General features: G+C 30.6%; 2 protein-coding genes across 2 annotated transcripts in view; both read left to right on the top strand.

Moving 5' to 3' along the window:
• LOC145326251 (prolyl 4-hydroxylase subunit alpha-1-like) overlaps nt 1-20,133 on the top strand; it is a 50,211-nt gene extending 30,078 nt beyond the window's left edge. The window contains exons 14-22 of the mRNA XM_080169456.1: nt 3,859-3,912; nt 4,168-4,225; nt 5,357-5,435; nt 6,178-6,268; nt 6,502-6,564; nt 12,301-12,355; nt 18,500-18,587; nt 19,076-19,170; nt 19,433-20,133. Coding sequence (XP_080025582.1) covers nt 3,859-3,912; nt 4,168-4,225; nt 5,357-5,435; nt 6,178-6,268; nt 6,502-6,564; nt 12,301-12,355; nt 18,500-18,587; nt 19,076-19,170; nt 19,433-19,518 — 669 coding nt within the window. The 3' untranslated portion in view covers nt 19,519-20,133. The remainder of the gene's footprint in view (nt 1-3,858; nt 3,913-4,167; nt 4,226-5,356; nt 5,436-6,177; nt 6,269-6,501; nt 6,565-12,300; nt 12,356-18,499; nt 18,588-19,075; nt 19,171-19,432) is intronic.
• A 1,472-nt stretch (nt 20,134-21,605) lies between these two features.
• LOC145326524 (transient receptor potential-gamma protein-like) overlaps nt 21,606-21,707 on the top strand; it is a 29,034-nt gene continuing 28,932 nt past the window's right edge. The window contains exon 1 of the mRNA XM_080169894.1: nt 21,606-21,658. Within this exon, the coding sequence (XP_080026020.1) occupies nt 21,631-21,658 (28 nt within the window). The 5' untranslated portion in view covers nt 21,606-21,630. The remainder of the gene's footprint in view (nt 21,659-21,707) is intronic.

The raw sequence follows: 21,707 nt of genomic DNA on the forward strand, positions 1-21,707 counted from the left end.
AAATGAATTTTCATTGTGAAACATTAATATCTTTTTCTCTACTTCAAGGATTTTCAACTAATTTGATGGTAATCCAAGTTCTTCAAATGATGTGTAAATATGTCTGCAACGTGCAATGCAATGTTGATCAATCATATCAAAATGCTAATTTTAGTCAGGGAGGGAGTGGACATTTGGCTGTTTATTACACTAGTCTCCAAAGTTTAAAATAACGTTTTCTTATTCGTTGTTTCAACAACTTTTGGGACTTGAATTTTGATTGGTTGGTTCATTAGTTTGGTTTTCCAAACGTTTAAACCACTAATTGTAATCTACAAAATTTCGTGCATTATCACTTTGGATTTAAATCAATTTATCGGTCATTTTTCTATCTCAGAATTTCAGTATAGAGCATAGCTACAAGTAAACTATTCTTTCGTCTGTTTTTAATTTGTTTTAACTAATTTAATGGATGGGGAAGTTGGTGAATTATTAAGAGGGCGGGGGGGGGGGTCAACCTTAATCAATATACTCCCTTTTTACACTGATAGATAACCAACGTTGGGAGGAATAGAAAAAAACAAGGATAAGAACATCCATTAAAGCGAAGCTTGATTTAGATAAAGGATGATTAGTAATGAATTTATGATTAAAATATTGTAAGTATAAAATTAATACGCTTTCAAAATCGTACCTAACTGTTACAGGAGTCATCTAGCTATGTTTAAAATCAATAGGAAAATTATAATAGGACAAAATTGGATTACTATATTAGCTACCTTTTTCAGATGGACGTACGTACGGACGTCTTAATTTTAGAAAAGCTTCACCTTTAAAATCTTTTAGCTCCCGAATGCTTTATTCTTGTGTTTGGGTAATTGTGGATGCTAATTGAAAAATGCAATGTAATTCTTTTCTTTTAATGTTTGTAAATGTAAATCTTTGCAGATGAAAACTAGGGATTGTGTATTTTCTAAACTACAATTAATTACGATCATGTTTAAATTTGATAACCTTTAAAAGAATGAGAGGGAAGGTATTTTTTTCTAGGGATTTCGAAATAGATAAAACTGACGAAGCCCAATCTGCCCCACTTTTGAGCAAGACGATTCCCTTTTCTCCCATCTCTTTTGAAGAGATTCCCCCCCCCCTTCCTTTTTCTTTTCCCTTTATATGACGTCATATAGGAATCGTCTTGCTCAAAATTGGGACAGATTGGGCTTCGTCGATAAAACTTAATAGTATCTTCATTGTAAGGGAGAACTATATCCGTCCTAAAGGTAAAGCTTAAATCTCAGATTACACCTTTCTGTTCCCTGAACTCGAAACAAATAATTTATTTGTACCCAAGGTATTTTTGTAATCAAAGCAACTAATATATAGGTACCCAAGATATTTAAAATACTGGTTACACCTCATTCCTTTATCCCTGAACTCAAAGCAACTAATTTATTTATGTCCAAGGTGGGCTTTATGGATTTGGCGCAACAAAATTTATTATTGTTTTTACAGAATTAACTAGGATCAAAATATTTATTAAAGCATAGCTGAAAATTATTTACATTTTATATTTATTTTACATTATTAATATTTGTTTATTATGGCTAAAATAAAAAAAAGGGTAGGTTAAAATAAACTGAATTATGAAACGAAAAGCCTAAAATATTGTCAATTCTGGTTAAAATTAGGGGAAAAATAGTTTTCCTATATATATAACAATTGGTTGTACATTTGTAAATATCTTCCATCTATTCTTAATTCTTCTAGACTATACTGTTGCTTCGCTACACATAAAAAGGTGTCTTCGAGATAGCCTGATATCTAGTTGCCGAAAGTGTACGCAGTTTCCTGAGTGTTTCCTCATCCTAGCTCAATATTTACTACTAGCTAAAAAAGCTTCAAACTTCAAAAAAAAAAAAATCAAAATTTAAAAAATTCAAATTTATAATGTATATTGTATAAATCGTTTACACATTCAAATTTTGATTTTTTTAAGGGAAGTTTGAAGATTTGTAGCTAGTAGTAAATATTGAGCTAGGATGAGGAAACACTCAGGAAACTGCGTACACTTTCGGCAACTAGATATCAGGCTATCGTCTTCGACTAGGGAAATAAAAATCCGGTAAATATTGTCTGAAACCCTTTATCTGAAATGCGCCAAATTATTGTGGACAAATTCCCCCAGGGAAATATTTTACATTAACCTGTCAATTTGCACTCATAGTTTGTTTATGAAAATATGGTCATTATATCTAAGATTTTGTTTATTTAGGTTTTACAAAAGATGTAAATTAAAGTATTTGTTTGTTTGTTTAATTGTACCTATTTTTAAAACTACTACCTTAAAATCAATCAAATTTATCATATTTTCTGTTTACCAAACATTTCACATATTTTTAGCAAAGCTACTCTGTAGTTCACTTTATTTGTCTGTACGTCCACTCATCCATCCATACGGCAATGGGGGAAATAAGGTTTGATTAAAAGAAAGAAAAACGAATTCATATAAGAATTAATGCATTTTTTACCCAAAAATATATACGATGTCAATATTTTGATTTTTTGATAATGCAATTATTTGCTGACTAGAAATCTTATATAAAATATCATCTTAGTTTAGACTTATAGGTATAGGTATATCAAAATAAATATTTAAAATAAAATTTAAAATATGATATTAATGCACCTTAAATTCATTGATCATCTATTCCATATTATTAACATAGAAAAAGGACATTTTATATGAGTTGTAACCAACAACTGAATAAATGCGAAAAAATGTTTTGTAATTCCATAGATTTTTACGTGATTTAAAGGGGCAACGCATCGTAGTAATGAGGACCTTTTTATCTGACCTCCAAATATTATGTTATATTTGTTTTAAATGCTTCAATTCAATACAGATTTAAAAATATAGGATAATTTATTCACTTTATTTCTGAACATAAGGAGATCTTCATATCTTATTTTCTGCAAATCAGAAGCTTGTCAAATTATAAATACAGCATTATTTAAAATTCCTTTCCCATTTACATAACTGTTCTTTTCTTTTTAAGACAAAAAAGATAAAAATATGTTTTAAATTATAATTCTCATCAAAACATACAATGCCCCTTCCCCTCAATTTCTATTGCCTCTCTAAAAGGGGTGGAAATATCTTGTCATTTTTACCAGGGATCTAAAAGGATGAGACTATGGTCAATAAATTAATGTACATCTCCAATTATGATACAGAAAATATATCTTCTATTAATTAGTGGTTGAAACCAATCAATTAAAATTCTCCAAAGTTTTTAAGCCAACGATTAACAAAACGTTAATTTAAAACTTTGGGTACAAGTGCAAAAAACAGCCCAATGTCCCCTTCCTCCCTGAATTTCACTTAACTGTCTCCGAACTTGTATATTTTAAATAACCTTAAAATTAACATCACTTTGACTTCACCAAAGTGTTTAAAAAACATATCAATTTATGTTAATTTGATAAGAATGTATCTTTGCGATTTTAGGTAATTTTTAATCTCATTGATTACTCGTAAATAGGAGCTTTAAAAGTTTTACTGTTTTATGAAATAATAGTTCAATATTATGAAAAGCTTCAGTCAAAATTAGTAAATTTAATATAAGGTATTGTTTTCAAACAAAGATGACAACATCCATAAAGGCAAAGCTTAGCAAATCAGACGGGCAAAACAGAAAAAGGAAGCAGCTTATCCAAAAAAAAAAGTGGACAAATTTTACAACGTGATTGTCTACTATTTGATAATCATATGTTCGCTTGCTTTCTTGATTTTATGCAACACACTTTGTTCATTTGTCCATCCATTTTTGTTTTGTTTTTGCTACTTATGATGTTGTCATCCTTGTTTATTTTATTTAGGAAGTTCACCCACCTCCCCATCAGATGTTGTGGCTTCATGATGTTCTTACTGAAAGGAATCAATACTTAAATTCATATTCACTTTAACCAAAAGTAACAGGATGTCTATCTGTCAGTGTGTAGCGAAGGATCTCACGAATTACTGATCTGATATGGTTCTCCTTTGTAGTAAAGCTTGTTATAGGTAGTGGGATGGTTTATTACTATTTTGTGGAATGCCACGAAAATCAAACCAAAAATACCTCTTCCTAAAAGACTTAAAAGATTGTTTTATTTTTTTTCGTAAAATAATTTAAGGATTGACTTAACAGGGAAACAGAAGAGTTGATGCATGACTCAGTACCACATATGACAGCCTCTATGATAGGTAAAGAAATATAATCATTTCAATATTGTAGGGGCATTTTCAAAATTATTTGCAGTTTCTTTAAATTTTATTATTGCATATAGTAAAGATGTGTTGTTTTTCATGTTTATTAAGTATAGGAAGTGCTTATTAGTAGCGAAGCTACTCTATATTGTCTCTCCATCAACCATTCCGTGCTGGTAAAAGAGAAATGTAATATTCTCGGCTGCTATTTAAGGTAAATTGCTGATTTATTTTGTGAAGATAACCTTTTCCTAAGAGCATCAGGGTTAAAACTTAATTGGTCAATCAGTCATGCTACAAAAGACATGAATGTGTTTTAATTTACATATTAATATTTTATATTATTCTTTTATCTTTCTTTCTGGGTGATAACGTGACTCAAAAATCAGCCATGCGACGTCATAAAAATGAGGGATTATCTATCTCTTTTTTATAGGGGTTTTCTTTCCCACTTATCTTCTCATCTCCCTCATTTTTATGAAGTCACGTGGCTGATTATTGAGTCACTTTGTCCCACTACTTTCTTTTGCTCTATAATTCTACTAGCGTCTATGATCTAGAGGCCTCAAGGGGCACATAAGGTAGAAGGGGGAAAAGTCGACCTCATCCCGTTATAAATTTGAGTTTAAAAACGTAAAAAAACATATTTTTGGGGGGAGGGAGTTGAAAACACCCTCCCCAAAAATAGTTTAAAACCTTCCCATGACCTGTAAGAAGCTTCACTTTAAAGGAGAACAATATCGGTTCAGCGGTTAGCGAGATCCTTCAACAAAAAACGCTTACTACTTTATATAATAGGATAATTCTCCGTCCGTTAGTCCATCCAGGTTTAAATGGATAGTATTGGCTAAAATGTAAATTAAAATACAATAACAATGTTAGTGCCAAAAATAATGTACATTTTACTGTGTTTTTTAATATAATTAAGAGTTAAGACTAAACAAGCGGAATAATTAGTGTCTATAATTGTTTCCTGATAAAACAAAAATAAATTACGTAAAAAAATAGTGTTTTATCAATTATAATGTATAATGACAACGAAAGTTAAAATCATTTTTTACTAATTGATTTATGATTGATTAATTGCTTGCTGTCCATTATCGAAAATTCCAAACTTAAAATGTTCAGGTCAGAAGAAAACTGTGTCAGATATGAGAGTAGGGGAATCTGCTTTTATACCAGACAGTGTTTCTCCTATTGTTGACAGGTATGAAATAATATGGCGGTTTCCCTCAAAGTGACCAGTCGAACACAAAAACCCCTCCCCTTATATTAAAATAGATTTCAAAAGATTAGGGTTACTTTTCAAAAGGGTTAGTTTTTCGTTTGTTACTTAAGGTCAGGTTTGGTTAGGATAGGTATTAGGGACATTCCCGTATGGTTTAGGCTCATAAGAGGTTAGGCATGGTAAACCCAAACCTCTATGTTTTACCCTTATATTTCTAGGGGTGGTTTTAGTTTGAAATCATATATAAGATACAGGATACCTAATTGTATGTATGTCATACTTACAAACACTAGTTATAGAGTAGCTACACTTTAAAAACTTAAACTTAATTAATTAGATCTTGCTGTTGCAACAAAACTTATCTAAAATATATTTTTGCTGTGAATTTTAATTAATAAAATATGAATGTATCTATTTCATATAATTCAAGGATGTAGAGAATCATAATGATTGAATAGATTTGAAGTTGAATTTAGTCTTGGGTAGGTTTTGAACATTGTTTGGAAAGAAAATTAGTTTTTTAACCCCAATTAATCTCCATCCTTATAAAACTAGACAATAATTAATCCTATTATAAAAGGTCTGCCTGTGTGTCTTTTTGAGTGTGTGTACTCGATTAAAGATCTCGCTAACGGCTTTCCTGTACATTGTCCTGGGAAGGTTTTTATCTCTTATGAAGATCCAAGAGATTTGGTTGTCCAATAATTTTTTGATTGTTTAGGATAAATGAGAAAATAAACCTGATTACTGGATTAAATGGGTGTAGACGTTTGGACCCAGAAGGCAAGAAAGAAGAATTTGAATATCTACAGGTAATCACAGATTTAATGTACATTATAGTTTGAGCTTTCACACTAACCCTCTTCCATTTTTTAAAAATGAAAAACATTATTTTTCTGTACTTTTTTTTGCTCTTAACGTTACAAGTTTTTGAAATAGTTAAAATCACGGGACAAATGCAAGATTTGGGGGGTGGGTGGAAACATAAGACAAACAAAAATATCTTTTAAAGTAGCTTTGCGACAAAACTAAATTCTTTATTCAGATTGCCAGCTACGGAACGGGTGGTCATTTTTACCTTCACCATGATCCTATGTATGTTTATAAGGTATTTAAATTGATTTATAGTATGGCTCCAAGTCGATTAATTTCATCTTAAATAAAACCGGCTCCGAGTTAAACTGAATAATCATGTATTATTGAAATAATACGCCCCTTAATACTACCAAGACTATAGCTCGTAGACTTGTAGAGCAGCTACGCTACTAGAATGATCAATAAATCACTCTGTAAGTGCTGGAATATTATATTGTTCATAAACACAAGTAAACAATCAAATTATGAGAATAGATAGACAAAGTAAAGACTAACCTATCTTTCTGGTCAGAGCTCCTATGTCCAATTGATATTGTTAACAACATCAAAGACAAAACAGAACTAAACTAGATAGGGCATCTAGCTATATTTATTACCCCGTCCCGGATTTGAAAAATGTTGTTAAAATTTTTGCCCCCAGCCAAAATATGGTTGATTTATGCATAGAAATGACCCATGCAAAATATTTTTTCTGTAATGCAAAAATTGCGACGGTACAAGCACTGCAACGTTTTTGAAATCTGCAAAAAACCCTGTTTTTATGGCTTTTTTGGGGCTTTTGTACCATCCCAATTTTAAAGATTTTTACAAAATTTCAATTCAAGTGTGTTGATATATACCCGAAATTTTCCAAAAAAAATGGGGGCAGTCTCAATTATAACATATGAAGGTGTAGCAAGTAATATTCCAAATACAAAATTGACAAATTGCATACATATATAATAGGATTGGGCCGGATACTTTTTTGGACAGATACTGGATATCTGGCTGATTTACAATGCTGGATATCCAGCAAATATATGTTATTTGGTCGGATATCCGGCAAATATATGTTATTTGGCCGGATATTCGGTTATTTGGCCGGATATCCGGTTATTTTGCCGGATATCCGGTAATCCGGCCAGTTATCCGGTTATTCGGCCGATATTCTTTTATTCGGCCAAATATCCGGTAATTTGCCATTTAACGATTATCTGTCATTAGAAATCAACCGGATATCCGGTATCCAGCCAAAAAAGTATCGGCCCAACCCTATTATATATGTATGCAATTGTTTCTTCTTTACAGTAAAGTTTCTGATAGATCCAGGGAATGTTTCAGTTATTACCACTTAGATAAAATTAGAGGATCGACCCTTCTCTAAGGTGCCCAAGAGTCCTTTAGAAGTGTTACCGCTAGAAAGTACTATGGGTAAGCTCTTCTTGTGAAACTTAGATAATTTTTAACATTATCTTTTTATGTGTCATTATTCATTGTTTATCTCTGTTAATTTTGTACTGACCTAATGAAAGAACTGTCTTAGATTATAAAAGATGTTCGGTGCTTTCCCTCAAAGTGTCTTTTGATCCCTGATAACCGCTCCCTCCTTATATTAACTTGCAAGGGTCCCTGGTACCCAATATAAACTATCCAAACCAGACCCTATATAATTAAAAAAAAAAAAAAAAACTAGAAAGTATCCCTTCCTTTTTTCAAGGTCGGGAGATGGGGGGGAGGAGGGTATGTGCTCGACTTGGCACTTGGGAAACTGGCAATAATTTCAATTAAACTTACGTCTTCAATATATCAAAAACTAAAGCTATAAAGCAGAAGTACCGATTGCAGAGTTGCTACACTTTCTAAACCCTTATTGTTACAGGAATCATCAACCAAAGTTTTCAATCAAAAAATTTCAACTTGCTTAGATTAAATAAAAGAGCTAACCTTTACGGAGTTCGTTCAGACTCATATTATAGCAAAGATTTGCATTTAATAAGTAGCAGAAATTGATGGGACAAAATTTGAGTGTTCAATCGTTTCTACCACTAATTCTAATCTACAGAAGGGTTAATTTTGTGTATAATTAATGGGGATGTACATCCATTCATTAGCCATAGTCTCATCCCTTAGATCCCTCAGTAACATGTTATTTCTTGTTATGTAATAAAAATGAAAGTTTTCAAGTTATTATAAGACTTTGGGTACGGGGATCTAGAGGGATAAGACAATGGCTGATAAATTTATTTGTATATCCCATGATGATACTCAATCTGACCCTTTTTTGTTGATTACATAGTGGTTGAAACGTTTGATCACTAAACCTAATGAACCAACCAATTAAAATTCAATAAAAGTCTCCAAAGTTGTTGAGCCAAGAAATAAAAAAAATGTTATTATAAATCTTCCGGGACTAGTGTATTAAACAGCCCAATGTCCCCTCCCTCCCTAGTTATTATTAGACTTGTGATACACTCTTGTATAGTTCAGGGAGGGAGGGGACATTGAGGTGTTTATTAAATTAGTCCCCAAAGTGTTATAACGGTGTTTTCTTACATTTGGGTTAAAACATTGGAGAAATTCAGTAAATTTTATTTGGTTGATTTATTAAGTTGAGTGTTTAAAAGTTTCAACTTCTAGTTTTAATCTACAGAAGGGATAATTTTTTGCATCATTATTGGGGATGTATATCAATTTATTAGACATTGTCTTATCCCCTTAGATTCTGGAATAACTTTGAATAACTTTGGGTACAGGGATCTAGATAGAGAAGACAATGGCTGATAAATACCCCATGATAATACACAAACTTACCCTTTCTGTTGATTACAATAAGTGGTTAGACCGTCTTATTAAACGAATTAAAATTTCAAACAATCTAAAAAGTTGTTGAGCAAAAGTTTTTTAAACTTCGGGGACTAGTGTAATTAACAGCCCATTGTTCTCTGCCTCCCTAGTTATTATTAGACTTTTGGTACACTCTGGTATAATTCAGAGAGGGAGGGGAAATTGGATTGTTTATTTCACTTGTCCCCAAAGTTTTATAATTGTGTTTCTAATTCATCAGGTTAACAACTTTTGCGAATTTTATTGAATTTTGATTGGTTAGTTTATTAAGTTAAGTTTATAAACGTTTCAACCACTAAGTTTAATCTACAGAAGGGATAGTTTTGTGTATCAAACAAATTTCATACTTATATAATAGAGGTAGGCCGGATACTTTTTTGGCGGGATACTTTTTTGGCCGGATACCGGATATCCGGCCGAATAACCAGATATCCGGCCAAATTACCGGATATTTGCTAGATATCTGGCCAGATGCCGGATTTCCGGCATTATACATCAGCCAGATATCCAGTATCCGTCCAAAAAAGTATCTGGCCCAACCCTATTATATATGTATGCAATTTGACAATTTTGTATTGGGAAGATTACTTGCTACACCTTCATATGTTATAATTGAGACTGCCCCCATTTTTTTTGGTAAATTTCAGGTATATACCAACACACTTGAATTGAAATTTTGTAAAAACCTTTAAAATTGGGATGGTACAAAAGCCCCAAAAAAGCCATAAAAACAGGGTTTTTTGCAGATTTTAAAAACTTTGCAGTGCTTGTACCGTCGCGATTTTTGCACTACAGAAAAAATATTTTGCATGGGTCATTTTTATGCATAAATCAACCATATTTTGGCTGGGGGCAAAAATTTTAACAAAATTTTTCAAATCCGGGACGGGGTAATATTTATAGATGTACACATTCATTCTTGGACAGCTCTCTAGCTTTCCAAGCATGAACCGTCTACATGTTAAACATACCTATGATGCAATAACAATAATAAACAACATTCAATAAGGATTGATTATCACATTATATACTAATATACATAAGAAATTTTCGTGGACAAATAAAATAGAATAGTATAGTATTAAATTCTGTTTTGTTACAAAAATATCAGATCTTAATTCAAAAACATTTGGCTTGAAATTTTAAAAAAATGGTTCTGGAATATAATATACACCACTTTATGGTTTTCTCGAATAGATGCACGAATCCTTTGGCTTTTAGAATATAACAATAACTATGCCCCTAGAGGCCTTTAGGGACACTTGAGGAGGGGTCAATTTCTCTTTGGAGGGTTGTGGTATCCTCCCCAAAAAAATCCAAGGGCCTATGAGGACCTACCCTGTAAAAGAGAACAATATCGGTTCAGCGTTACAAACAAACAGACAAACATCCTGTTAATTTATTATAAGTATAATAAACAAAGACGTCATTTCAAATTCAAAATTTTATAACTTTTTTGAAAAATGATTTATATTATCTGTGATTAAGTTTGATTATATACAATTTGCTTTGTAATTTACAAAGTTTGAGTAAAGAAGTTCAGAGTGAACGTACAAAATAGCTAAAATAAATTAAAACAAGAATGACTATATACATAAGCAAAAGGGCATAAAAATCAGAGTAGTCTGTCCAGTGTTCATAAAAAGAGAGAGAGAAAACGAAACAATAAGTAAAAAAATAACGAAATCTTTATATTAAGCATTTCCTACAGACCAAAGCACCAATAATTTATATATGAATGTACTTATCATCACATAGTTATGAGCAGAGAAAATCACATTTCCCTAGTAATATTCGTGACAGACAAACAGACACATAGGCGGACATTGCGAATTATAGAGTAGCTTCAATACGAATCAATTTCATAAATTTTAGCTTTTTTGTAAGATCAGCTTCTAAGTAAGTGTTGAAAGTTTGTGTGCTACCATATGAAGCAAATAACCTCACTAAGTGGATTTGCTCATTTTCAGATAAAACTTTTGATAGATGCATTATTAGTTACAGTTAAACAATATATTTGTTCAATTTGTGCTGCAACTTATGCAATTCAGTTCTCGGCAGCCGCAGCAGTATTCAGCCGCGCATTTTGAACGGAAAGTGTCATGTGTGACGTCATAAAAATAAGCCTAAAAAAAGAAGGTTGAGAGGAAAGTAAGGAAGGAAACCCCTAAAAAGAGATGGATTTAGACGTATTTTTATGACGTCACACATGACACTTTCCGTATCTCCCGCCTTAAGTATAAACAATAGAGAAACAGATCTTTATCAGGTCAAAATTCGGAAAAACAGCGTTATAACATAAGAAGTACTTATGTGACAGAAAAGAGAGGAATTCCTTGGCAATCCAAGGGCCGTACAATCAATTGATAAATGAAACCTACTACAACTTTATACACTTTTCGCATTCTTTTTAAAAATGTATTATCATTTTTTTTAAATAAAAAAAGCAGCAGTTATATTCTAGTTTTAAAAAGAAATATAGGGATTAGGGATTGAGATTGACAATTATAACCTAACCTCTGAAGATCTGAAACTTGTTTTTCCTTCTGCTTGCTAAAATTCTTCATTGGATTGTACAAAGTAACATAATACATACTTGAACACGAAAAATTTCAGCCAAATCTGTTATTTTGTTTTGTTCATACAGCTTGTGGGAGGTGGGGGATTTATTTATCGTCCATTGTTCTATCCCCGTACCCTGGTTTGATATGTTTGTTGTTGTGTCTTGTTTGTTTGAGTAATAAATCATACAGCCTACCTACCTTCATAACTCTCTGGAGGATTTAGGCCTGGATAGATTTCATCAAGAAAAATTCATTTGCTGATTATTTTGTTTTAAGGTTTTTTATGTTTTTGATTCAACCTATTTTAAAATACACTATTTTAAGACATTAAGATATATTTTCAATTAATTTTGTCTCTTGTAGAATTAAGTGAATCAAGCAATTTTAGCTTGGTCGTTTAAACGTTTTAGATTATTTCATATTTTTTAAAAGCATCAAGGTTAGCACAGGAATTACCATGCCACGCATAAAGCAATTATGATTAATTAACAATAAGAGCTGTCTGTTACGGACGGACGGACACTAATTATAGAAAAAAATCGCTTTTAAAAATCATTTTGTTTAAAATTTTTGTTTTTTAGAGTCCTGATTTTATTGCCCAATCAGTGGAGGATCCTCAAAATCGCTACAATACAGGTATTAAAATTATATATTTATAAGCGTAGATACTCTTACATCAACGCTATTAAATGGATGATACACCCCCCCCCCTCTAAAAAATTACTTTAGGAACCCAAAAAATACTAAGTTGGGTTAGGGCAATAGTAAATTATCAGCCACTTACGAAGGGGAGATAGCATTCGCCTTAATAATATCTCAGCATTGTCATTTACAATTCAGGTTGCTGATGACAAATTATGAAGATTTTATATCTAACTATTTATGTTAATTTATCCTCCTATTCTGAACTTGTTTAACTATGTTGCTGTCCCTGTATCGATACAAATAGATTTTAAAATGTCTTTTTATAGTTGTTAAAGAAGTTGTATCAACTTTTTCACTTTTTATTTAAGATAGCTAGCCGGCTCTTTTAGTAAGTAGTAGATGTAAAATTTTTCATAGAATTCAGATATGCAATCGGTTTTTTTTGTAGACCTCTTATTTTTTAAGTAATTTAAGTTTTTAAAAAAAAATAATTAAGTCGGTTTTAAGGTACTAAAACGCAACAAAATAAAAGAAGAAAATGGCCAGTACCCTACTCATTTGAATTTAGAAATTTGGTATAATAATCTAACAATAATCTTTAAAGATGAACATAGTCATCAAGTTTCAGAAATTTACTAGTCCTTTTTTTTAATATTACGCCGATGTAGTGTAAGACGCTTATTTAAGAGACCAGCAGGGAGCCAATGTTCCCCAATGTATATTTATTAAAAGGAATATAATTTTATTTCATATATAAACCTAGTATTCTCAGATTTCAATCCTTAGGGTTATGATAAAAATTTTTAGTATTAAATGTATTCCCCTAAGAAACAAAAATGACCCCCTCTCATTCTCTCACAGATTTTATTCTCCCCATCCTCTCCTCTACTTACCCTTTCTTCCACTTTTCTTTTACTTTCCCCCCTTTTTTTACTTACCACCTCCAGGGGGTTAAATGGGGGTTGTTTTCTTCCCCCTTATAAACATATTTGGGAGACCAACCTTCCACTTTACTACACCCCCTTAAGGTTTAACCCCCCCCCCCCCCCGCCCTTCCTTATTGCGCGCGATGGGGGTGGGTAGAGAGGTGTCCACACACCCCTTAAATTTAAATTGGGAACGCCTCCTTTCCCCTTTTTTCATCCCATAAAAGTCTCACACTCCCTGGCAAATCGATGTGCGCGCCAATGCCCCCTCTCCCACTGGCAAATCCCTGTACACTTGCATTTTTACTTTTTAAACTTTCATTTTAGCCTTTCTTATTACTATTAACACTTCCCTTTCCCTTTAAAATTATCTAAAAAACAAAAACACAAAGCAATTTTTAAAATATTTAATTTTTAAAAATTAATCTATATATCTTCACCAATAATACCATTATATAAATAACAACAATCAATATTAACGATTAGAATAAAATAAACACAAACTAATTACCGATTCTAAAAATCTCTTTGATTATAACACTTCTTAAGATTTCAATATTTTCTTCCTTTTTTCTTTATTTATGGTATAAATAAAATTATCTTCCAGAGCTAATAAACTAATACTTATTATAAAATCATTATCAGAATAATATAATAAGGAGGAGTTCTATTAGAAGATGTTTTATTTAAGATTTAAAAATAAAATATTTAACTGAATTTGTCGAAATTCAAAAGCATAAAAGAAATATAAATTCATCTAATTCATTCAATATTTGAATTAATAAGAAATTATATTTTGTTTTATACTATTGCACATATGTCATAATTTAGGTTTCTTTGATTTTCATAGTTTCTTTGTTTGTCAGTTTTCTTTGGACATATATATGTCCTATCGCTTTGATAATTATTAGCAAACTGACTTAAGAAGTAACGGACAAATTTTATAGTTGAAACGTTTTTCTAAAGCAGCAAATTATTTGAATAAAACATTTAGTTAAAAACTAATTTGATAAGATTTATCTATTATCCCCAATAACATTGATATGACAAATCTGATATTTTAAAAAGCTTTTTTTTAGTAACAGAATAAAATATAGCATAACAAACTATTAGAAGTTTTTAAGGAATACTTTCCGAGTAATAATATGTAGTAGAACAGAAGGGGGTTAGAAAATTTTGGGGTGTTATTATTATTAGAAATCTCCTCCCCATTTTTAAGATAACTTCATTAATGAGAAGAAAAATCTATAAATAGAATTATGTAAATATTGCTATGTATCACTAAAACCACATCTTTTCTACAATTTGGGTTGTTTTGTCCGTCCTTATTATTAGCTCTGATTGTTTACTTAGGCTTTTTTGGCTAGGTATACATTTTGAAAGTGTAGGAAGTCTATAAGAGTTTTGGAATTATGATTCTTGGAACACTTAGGCACAACTTAATCAACAAAGCTTCTCTATACTTAAGTCGATAACACATAAGTAAATCAATATTAAACATTACACTTGCTTACATATTTGAGTCAAATTTTCTCTTATTTTGAAATAATATTCTATAATTCTATTTCCTTAATATTCAAAGTGCAGGTACTCTATATATGTAGCATTACTTGTTGAGCTTTGTTTAAATGTATGTTGGCGTTCTTGTTTGTAAGTTTACATCTGCCCAACCCCTGTCTTACTTTTGACATACATAGGTGTTCAACAATTTCCTCAAATTACAGATTTAGAAAACAGAAACATAACTATTTTTTTTCATTTTATGTAAAAAAGCAAAAGATAAAGTGCATGCAATAGTTTGTTTTTATGAAATAATTAAAACCATTTTTAAATCATAAGATATTTTTGTAGTTTTAAGAAAACACCCAAACATTAGTGATTAATGAATATATAGTCCCCATTTGTTGACCCTATGGAAAATTTAGAGGATTGATAAGAGATTTCCTTTTTTTTTCTTGTAAAAATTTCAGATAAAAATTGGGCTATTAAAAAAGCTAAAATTTACTACTTTTATATCAAGAATCCAAAGTTACTTTTAATCTTTATGGTATACATATGCTTCTTATAAGTAATCTAAAGACTTTTCAGAGAAAATTATTCCTTTAAAGCCAACTACCTTTCAGTTTTGGCGTTTTTTTATATGCATAACCAGATTACTACGGGGAATTTCTAATAGCGATTTTCCATGCATTATGCAATTATAGTAATCAAGTTTCGGACTAAACAACTAGGGTATGAACAAAAATAGTAAGATCTTTAATTTGACACCTTACTTTTAAAATTCTGTTAAGTAATTATTGAAAAAATCTATTTTGTTAACCTCGGATTAATCAAAACTTTATGATTAAAAATATCCTCTCACAGGCATAAAAAGTATGTGTTCATATATACTTTTAGAATGAGAAAAATAATACGAATCCAGTCTAAGCAAAATTGAAAAACTTTTATAAAACTAAAATAAAAGATATAAGTTTATTTTAAGAATCATAATTTTGGCTTTAAAGGGTTAGCTTGAATAAAACCTGAACAAAACCTAAACAAAAGACAATGCAATGTAGCAGATATTTTTTAAACACAAGAAACAATAATGTATTTTTAACTGCATTGTTTTGAAGTTTATAAACAGACTGATGCATATTTGTTCATAATTTTTCATTCTTTACATGTTCTGTAATATCACTATATTTAGTGTAGTATCTATTGTATATATTGTATGAACGTTCTCCTTTTTTTGGTAATTCTATTGGTTAACTTTATAGGTTAAGCTTCGCGATTCGTCAATTTTCGCGATTTGTGATTGGCTAGTTTAGTAGTTACAATTCTTAAAATAAACTTTTTATTTTTTTATTTTTTATTACAATTTTTTAAAACTTTTTAATTTTCACTTAGAATAGATTCGTAATATTTTTCTGATTCTAAAGGTATATATGAACCCATATTTTTTATGTCTGTTTGATATAATATTTAGGTTTAAAGTTTTTATTAAACCGAGATTAAAAAAATTGATTTTTTCAATAATTACTCAACAGAATTTTAAAAGTAAGGTGTCAAATTAAAGATCTTACTATTTTTGTTCATACTGGCCATTTTCTTCTTTTATTTTGTTGCGTTTTAGTACCTTAAAACCGACTTAATTATTTTTTTAAAAACTTAAATTACTTAAAAAATAAGAGGTCTACAAAAAAACCGATTGCATTTCTGAATTCTATGAAAAATTTTACATCTACTACTTACTAAAAGAGCCGGCTAGCTATCTTAAATAAAAAGTGAAAAAGTTGATACACCTTCTTTAAGTAATTGATTTGTACATTTATTTGATAATTAAACACTTATATCAACATTTCTAAAAAAAATGTCATAGTCTAATATATATAAAAACATGTTTATATCTTGTCAATACAAAGTTTAAAAGTTTAACTGGACGTACAGAACTTGTTGTCTCTGGTAAGTAAAACAAATGATAGAATAAAAGTTTAATAAGAGAATTGATATAAGATATAATTGTACCAGCAAAAAACTTATTTAAAGAGATCCACTTTTGTTCAGGAAGATTAATTAAAATATTATATGTCAGTGTAGCTTCTTTATAATAAGGTCAGGAAAGTGGTCGTGCAAGTGGGAGTTGCACCCCCACCTCCTAAATAATAAATTTGGGCAAACTGCCTCTACTATTTCCCTCCACAGCCATGGGAAAATCGGCTTTAATGAACTTTTTCTTAACCCTGCAGAGCTTTCCTTAATACCACTAAACTTTACCTAACCTAAATTACATTACAAATACTTTTTATTTAAATAATTTAATTATGGGATAGATATGATTATGGGTAAGCCATTGCTATTAAAAGTATTGCAGTGCACTAATATCTAGATAAGAAAATATTTTAATTTTTATATTAGAAAGGATAATTTGCTTTTTTTGGCAAAAGAAAAGGTAAAAATATTGCAGAAAATTTAATACAGAAAATTCAGTATCATTTACTTTGCATTATATTACACTGGCGGCTACGCCCCTAGAAGACTTTATGGGCACTTAAGGTGGGGGTCGGTGATAGAAGTCGACCGCCCCTATTAACATTTTAAGTTTAAAAAAAAAAATTTATTGAATTGGGTGGGTCAATTTTTAATGTGGAGACACCCTCCCAAAATAATTTTGCAGGCAAAAATGCGTATTACATTAAATAATATAATTGCAATCAAATTATAGAAAGGAATTTATGTTTTAGAATACTACGTTTCGGTATTTGAGTAGAAAAGGCTGGAAAAGTATTGTCAAAAAATCACTAAATATGACTTTGTCGATCATTGTCTTATAACTTTTAATTAAATCCAAAAATAATCAAGAATTAATATTCTTACATTTGAAATGTGTTTAAAATCTATAAAATATAAAAAACATGCTAAAAATTTGTTTTCTAAAACGTTTAATGTTATCTAAACATAAAACAGGAGACATATATTGAAAACAAATTTCAATTTGAATTAAACCTTGATAAAAAGATTAAAATACATTAGTACACCATTTTTCTTTTACAGAAAAAATCTATTTAAAGGAGCTTTAAGTCTTGAAAATCATTTTAGGTTTTTATAAAGTTTAGGGACAATACACTTGTCCCTAAAAAATGTGATTTAAAAACTGTCTAGTCCTATTTCTAAATTTGATCTACAGTGCATTATTATGACAGGATTAGTTAAGGAGAAGTTTTGCTACAAAAAAAATGAAAAAGTTAAATATAAAAAGTTTTTAGTTTTTGTAATCTTTCAAGATCAGGTACAGACTTGATATATTGTTAAAACCCTCCGGCAAATTTGCAACTATCCAACATTTTAACCAAAAATATAACAATTTACCTACTTTTGACTTATTTAACTTCTGAACTTATTTAAAGATTTAAAAGAAAAAAAAAATGTAAAATGTTATTTCATGAACTTTAGAGTATATGATATTTTATATAGCTAAAGTTAAAATCCTTTTTCTCCTTAATTTTGGTAATTTTTTTGCTGTATTTCAAGGTACCTTTCTGGTGATATTATTTGTTTGTTTACAACAGTTTTACACATCTCATTTCCGTAGTGTCAACCCAATACAACCCAAATTAAATTACCTACAAGGACAATTTTCCATAAATAGCGAAGCAAAAGACAAAGAGACACACAAATGTAGACAATCATATAGCAGACATGATCATTTAAAGTTCTTCATTTAATTTAGGCGACAGAATGTCAACATTGATGTTTTATCTGAACGATGTTGAGGCTGGTGGTTACACTGCCTTCCCCAGGCTTGGTGTGGCTGTCAGGTATATAATATTGAGGCTGGTGGATACACTGCCTTCCCCAGGCTTAGGGTGGCTGTCAGGTAAATAATATTGAGGCTAGTGGCTACACTATCTTCATCAGACTTTGGGTGGCTGTCAGGTAAATAATGTTGAGGCTGGTGGATACACTGCCTTCCTTAGGCTTGGGGTGGCTGTCAGGTAAATAATATTGAGGCTGGTGGATACACTGCCTTCCCCAGGCTTTGATGGCTGTCAGGTAAATAATGTTGATGCTGGTGGATACACTGCCTTCCCCAGGCATGGGGTGTCTGTCAGGTAAATATTTTTATACTGTTATTATTTGTATTTTTCAAGCTCCGAATATATGGGTTTTGAAGCATGCTTATTTAGTTGCACATTTTTATAAGCAGATGACGCCGCCGCGTACTTATTTTAATTTAGTAATAATTAATTAATAACACGCAGCCGGCCGCCTTTAAAAAAAATATTCTTAATTGTTTTTTTCGTAGGCCAGAAAGAGGTTCTGCAGTGATATGGCACAACATTAATCCTGCAGGATTCTCAGACATGCATATGCTCCACGCTGCTTGCCCTGTTATACTAGGTAAGAATACTTTATCGTTGAAATGAACTGAAAAACTTGCGGCTATGCCGCTGAAGGCCTCTAAGGGCACTAATAGAATTGGAGAAGAACCTCCACTTTAAATTCTATTTGTAAAAGAAAAAAGGAATAACACTAATAGTATGGGGAACCCCTTGCAAATTTAGGACTTCCAGACAAAGGTTGTGCAATCAAAAGGTTGGTCATCTGTTATAAACAATATGAAAAATAAAATCTTCGCTACAGTTAAAAAATACTTTTTTAGGAAGAAAAATGGTGGCAAACAAATGGTTCCGGGAAGTTGCAAATATATTCCATAGAAAATGCGGACTCTACATGCACGACTACTGATAATTTTGTAGAGTAGCCACGATACTACATAATTTTCTATGTCCGTAGGTATTACAAATTTTTTTTCAGTATGGCTTCGAAACCCTTATGATCATGTTTGGTATGATATTATATCCATTTTTCTACGAATATAAAAATGTACAGTCATAATATTAAACCTGTTAAAAGCTGTTTATAATAAGATGCGATAAATAACTATTATTCTTATAATATTATTTTTGAAAAGTTTGTTAGAAATTGATGTTCCATAGCATACTTTTTGGTTAGAGTATTTTGAATGACTAAAGGACAAATGATTTTATTGTATGACTATGACTTACAAGATGCAAAAAAAGTTTAAAGGTTTTAAAATGTCTTCTTGGCTTTTAGAATATATTTTTTAGTTTAGACAATAGTATTATATTGTTATTTTTTCCTACTTTGAAAATGATTTTAAATCATCTCTTTTTGTACAATCTTTAATTTTTTGTCTATTTTTGCTGTTTAAAGACATGATTACATGTTTTGTTATATAAAGAGCCAAAATGTATATTATCTAAAAGTGTAAATAAATTCTGTGATAATAATTATTAAACTGTTATTATTTCAAAGTTTTTCAAATAAATTTAATTGATAATTTTTATTTAATTGTATCATCGGGTAAAGTACTATAGATTTGTATTCATCCCCAATGGTGATTAGCAAGAGATGTTTAATTGGTTGAAACGTTTGGACAATACTAGTATTCTACTAATCAATCAAAATTTGAGCCAACGAATAAAAATACATGATCATTAAACTTTTGGTACTAGTGTAATTAACAGTCCCCTCCTTTCCTGGTTCGTAACCTTATATTAAAGTAACTGCTGAACCTATATGTATCTCTTTTACATTGCATTGAAGTTTTTAAAGGTCCATGGAAGGTTTATAACTATTTTGGGGGAATCAGATTTAAAAGAGATCACCCCCTATATTTTTTTACTTCTTTTCAAAAATAAACTTGAGATTTGAGGGTCGATTTCCTCTACCCCTTCCATCAAGTGCTCGGAGATGCCTTTTGTGCAAAGCCGCCAGTTTTTTAATATAGACTCAGGAGATGCCTTTGTGAAAGATATTGGCTACAGATTGTAAACTTACAGCCTTGGAGCCGCTTTGAAAAATTTTACCCTTTTATTAATTAAAATTTTTTAGCCGCAGATTTATAATTTGGCGGTATTTTTGGTCTTACGACTGGAGGGATTGGCTGCTGAACTTTTTTTTATATTTTTGCATCTAACTTACCAATTTTAAATGTCGTAATACTTGAGTTATACCTAAAACTGATTATGTTTTTTTTCACAATTGTGTTTATCGGTTTGTCTGCTTGTAATGCAATTGTTACATAGTTTTGACTAAGGATAATTAAACATAATTCAAAAAAGCAAAATGGGGTTAAAATATAAAATAGAATAAAATGGCGAAGTATATAATGCAGTTAAAGTAATGAAGTTTTAAAAAATCAAAACAAATAAGAGATGACCTCCGAGTTGGGAGTGTCAAAAATTAATTTATTTGTAACTCAGTGTTCTAAACGACTGATTTTTAAGCCTTGCTGTTATGTATGTTGTCATCCTTGTTTGGTTTATATTAAAAGGGAAGTAAAAGTTTAATTTAACATGATAAAAAAAAACTTGATAAAAAAATTTATCAAATCGTATAATATAGTTGGAAATGATATGACAGTTACTTCTTTTTGTATACTAGGCTTAATATAATTAATCCTTTTATCAGTTTAATTAGACCAGTTTAAGATAAGTTTGTTTAATTCTTATAAGTGAAGTTTTTCTATGTATAATTAAGGTCGGTCCGTCCGTAACGAATTGCTCTTATCGTTAATTTAGAAATGTTAGAATTGTCCAATCGATTTCAAACTTGGCATGGCGATTCCTTTAGTAGTTGGGTTATATTTAGAAAAAGTAGCAACTATGTAATTAATTGGGGTGTCTAAAATTTCTGCTCACGGCACAATATAGCAAAACTTTAACTCTGGCTTTTCAGATAAAGTTTTACTACCGTTTAACTTAGTTTTTTTTAGCTTTGCTATTATGACTTTTGTTATCTTTGTTTTCAGAGTGAATAGAAATATTAACAAAAATGGTGGTGAATCGAAAGTCACAGAAAGGTATTTTATATTTATCGCATGCGTTGAATTTTACACATATTGTCTTCAA

The sequence above is a fragment of the Acartia tonsa genome, chromosome 8, assembly GCF_053477335.1.
Source record: "Acartia tonsa isolate MP-2025a chromosome 8, ASM5347733v1, whole genome shotgun sequence".
NCBI lineage: Eukaryota > Metazoa > Arthropoda > Copepoda > Calanoida > Acartiidae > Acartia > Acartia tonsa.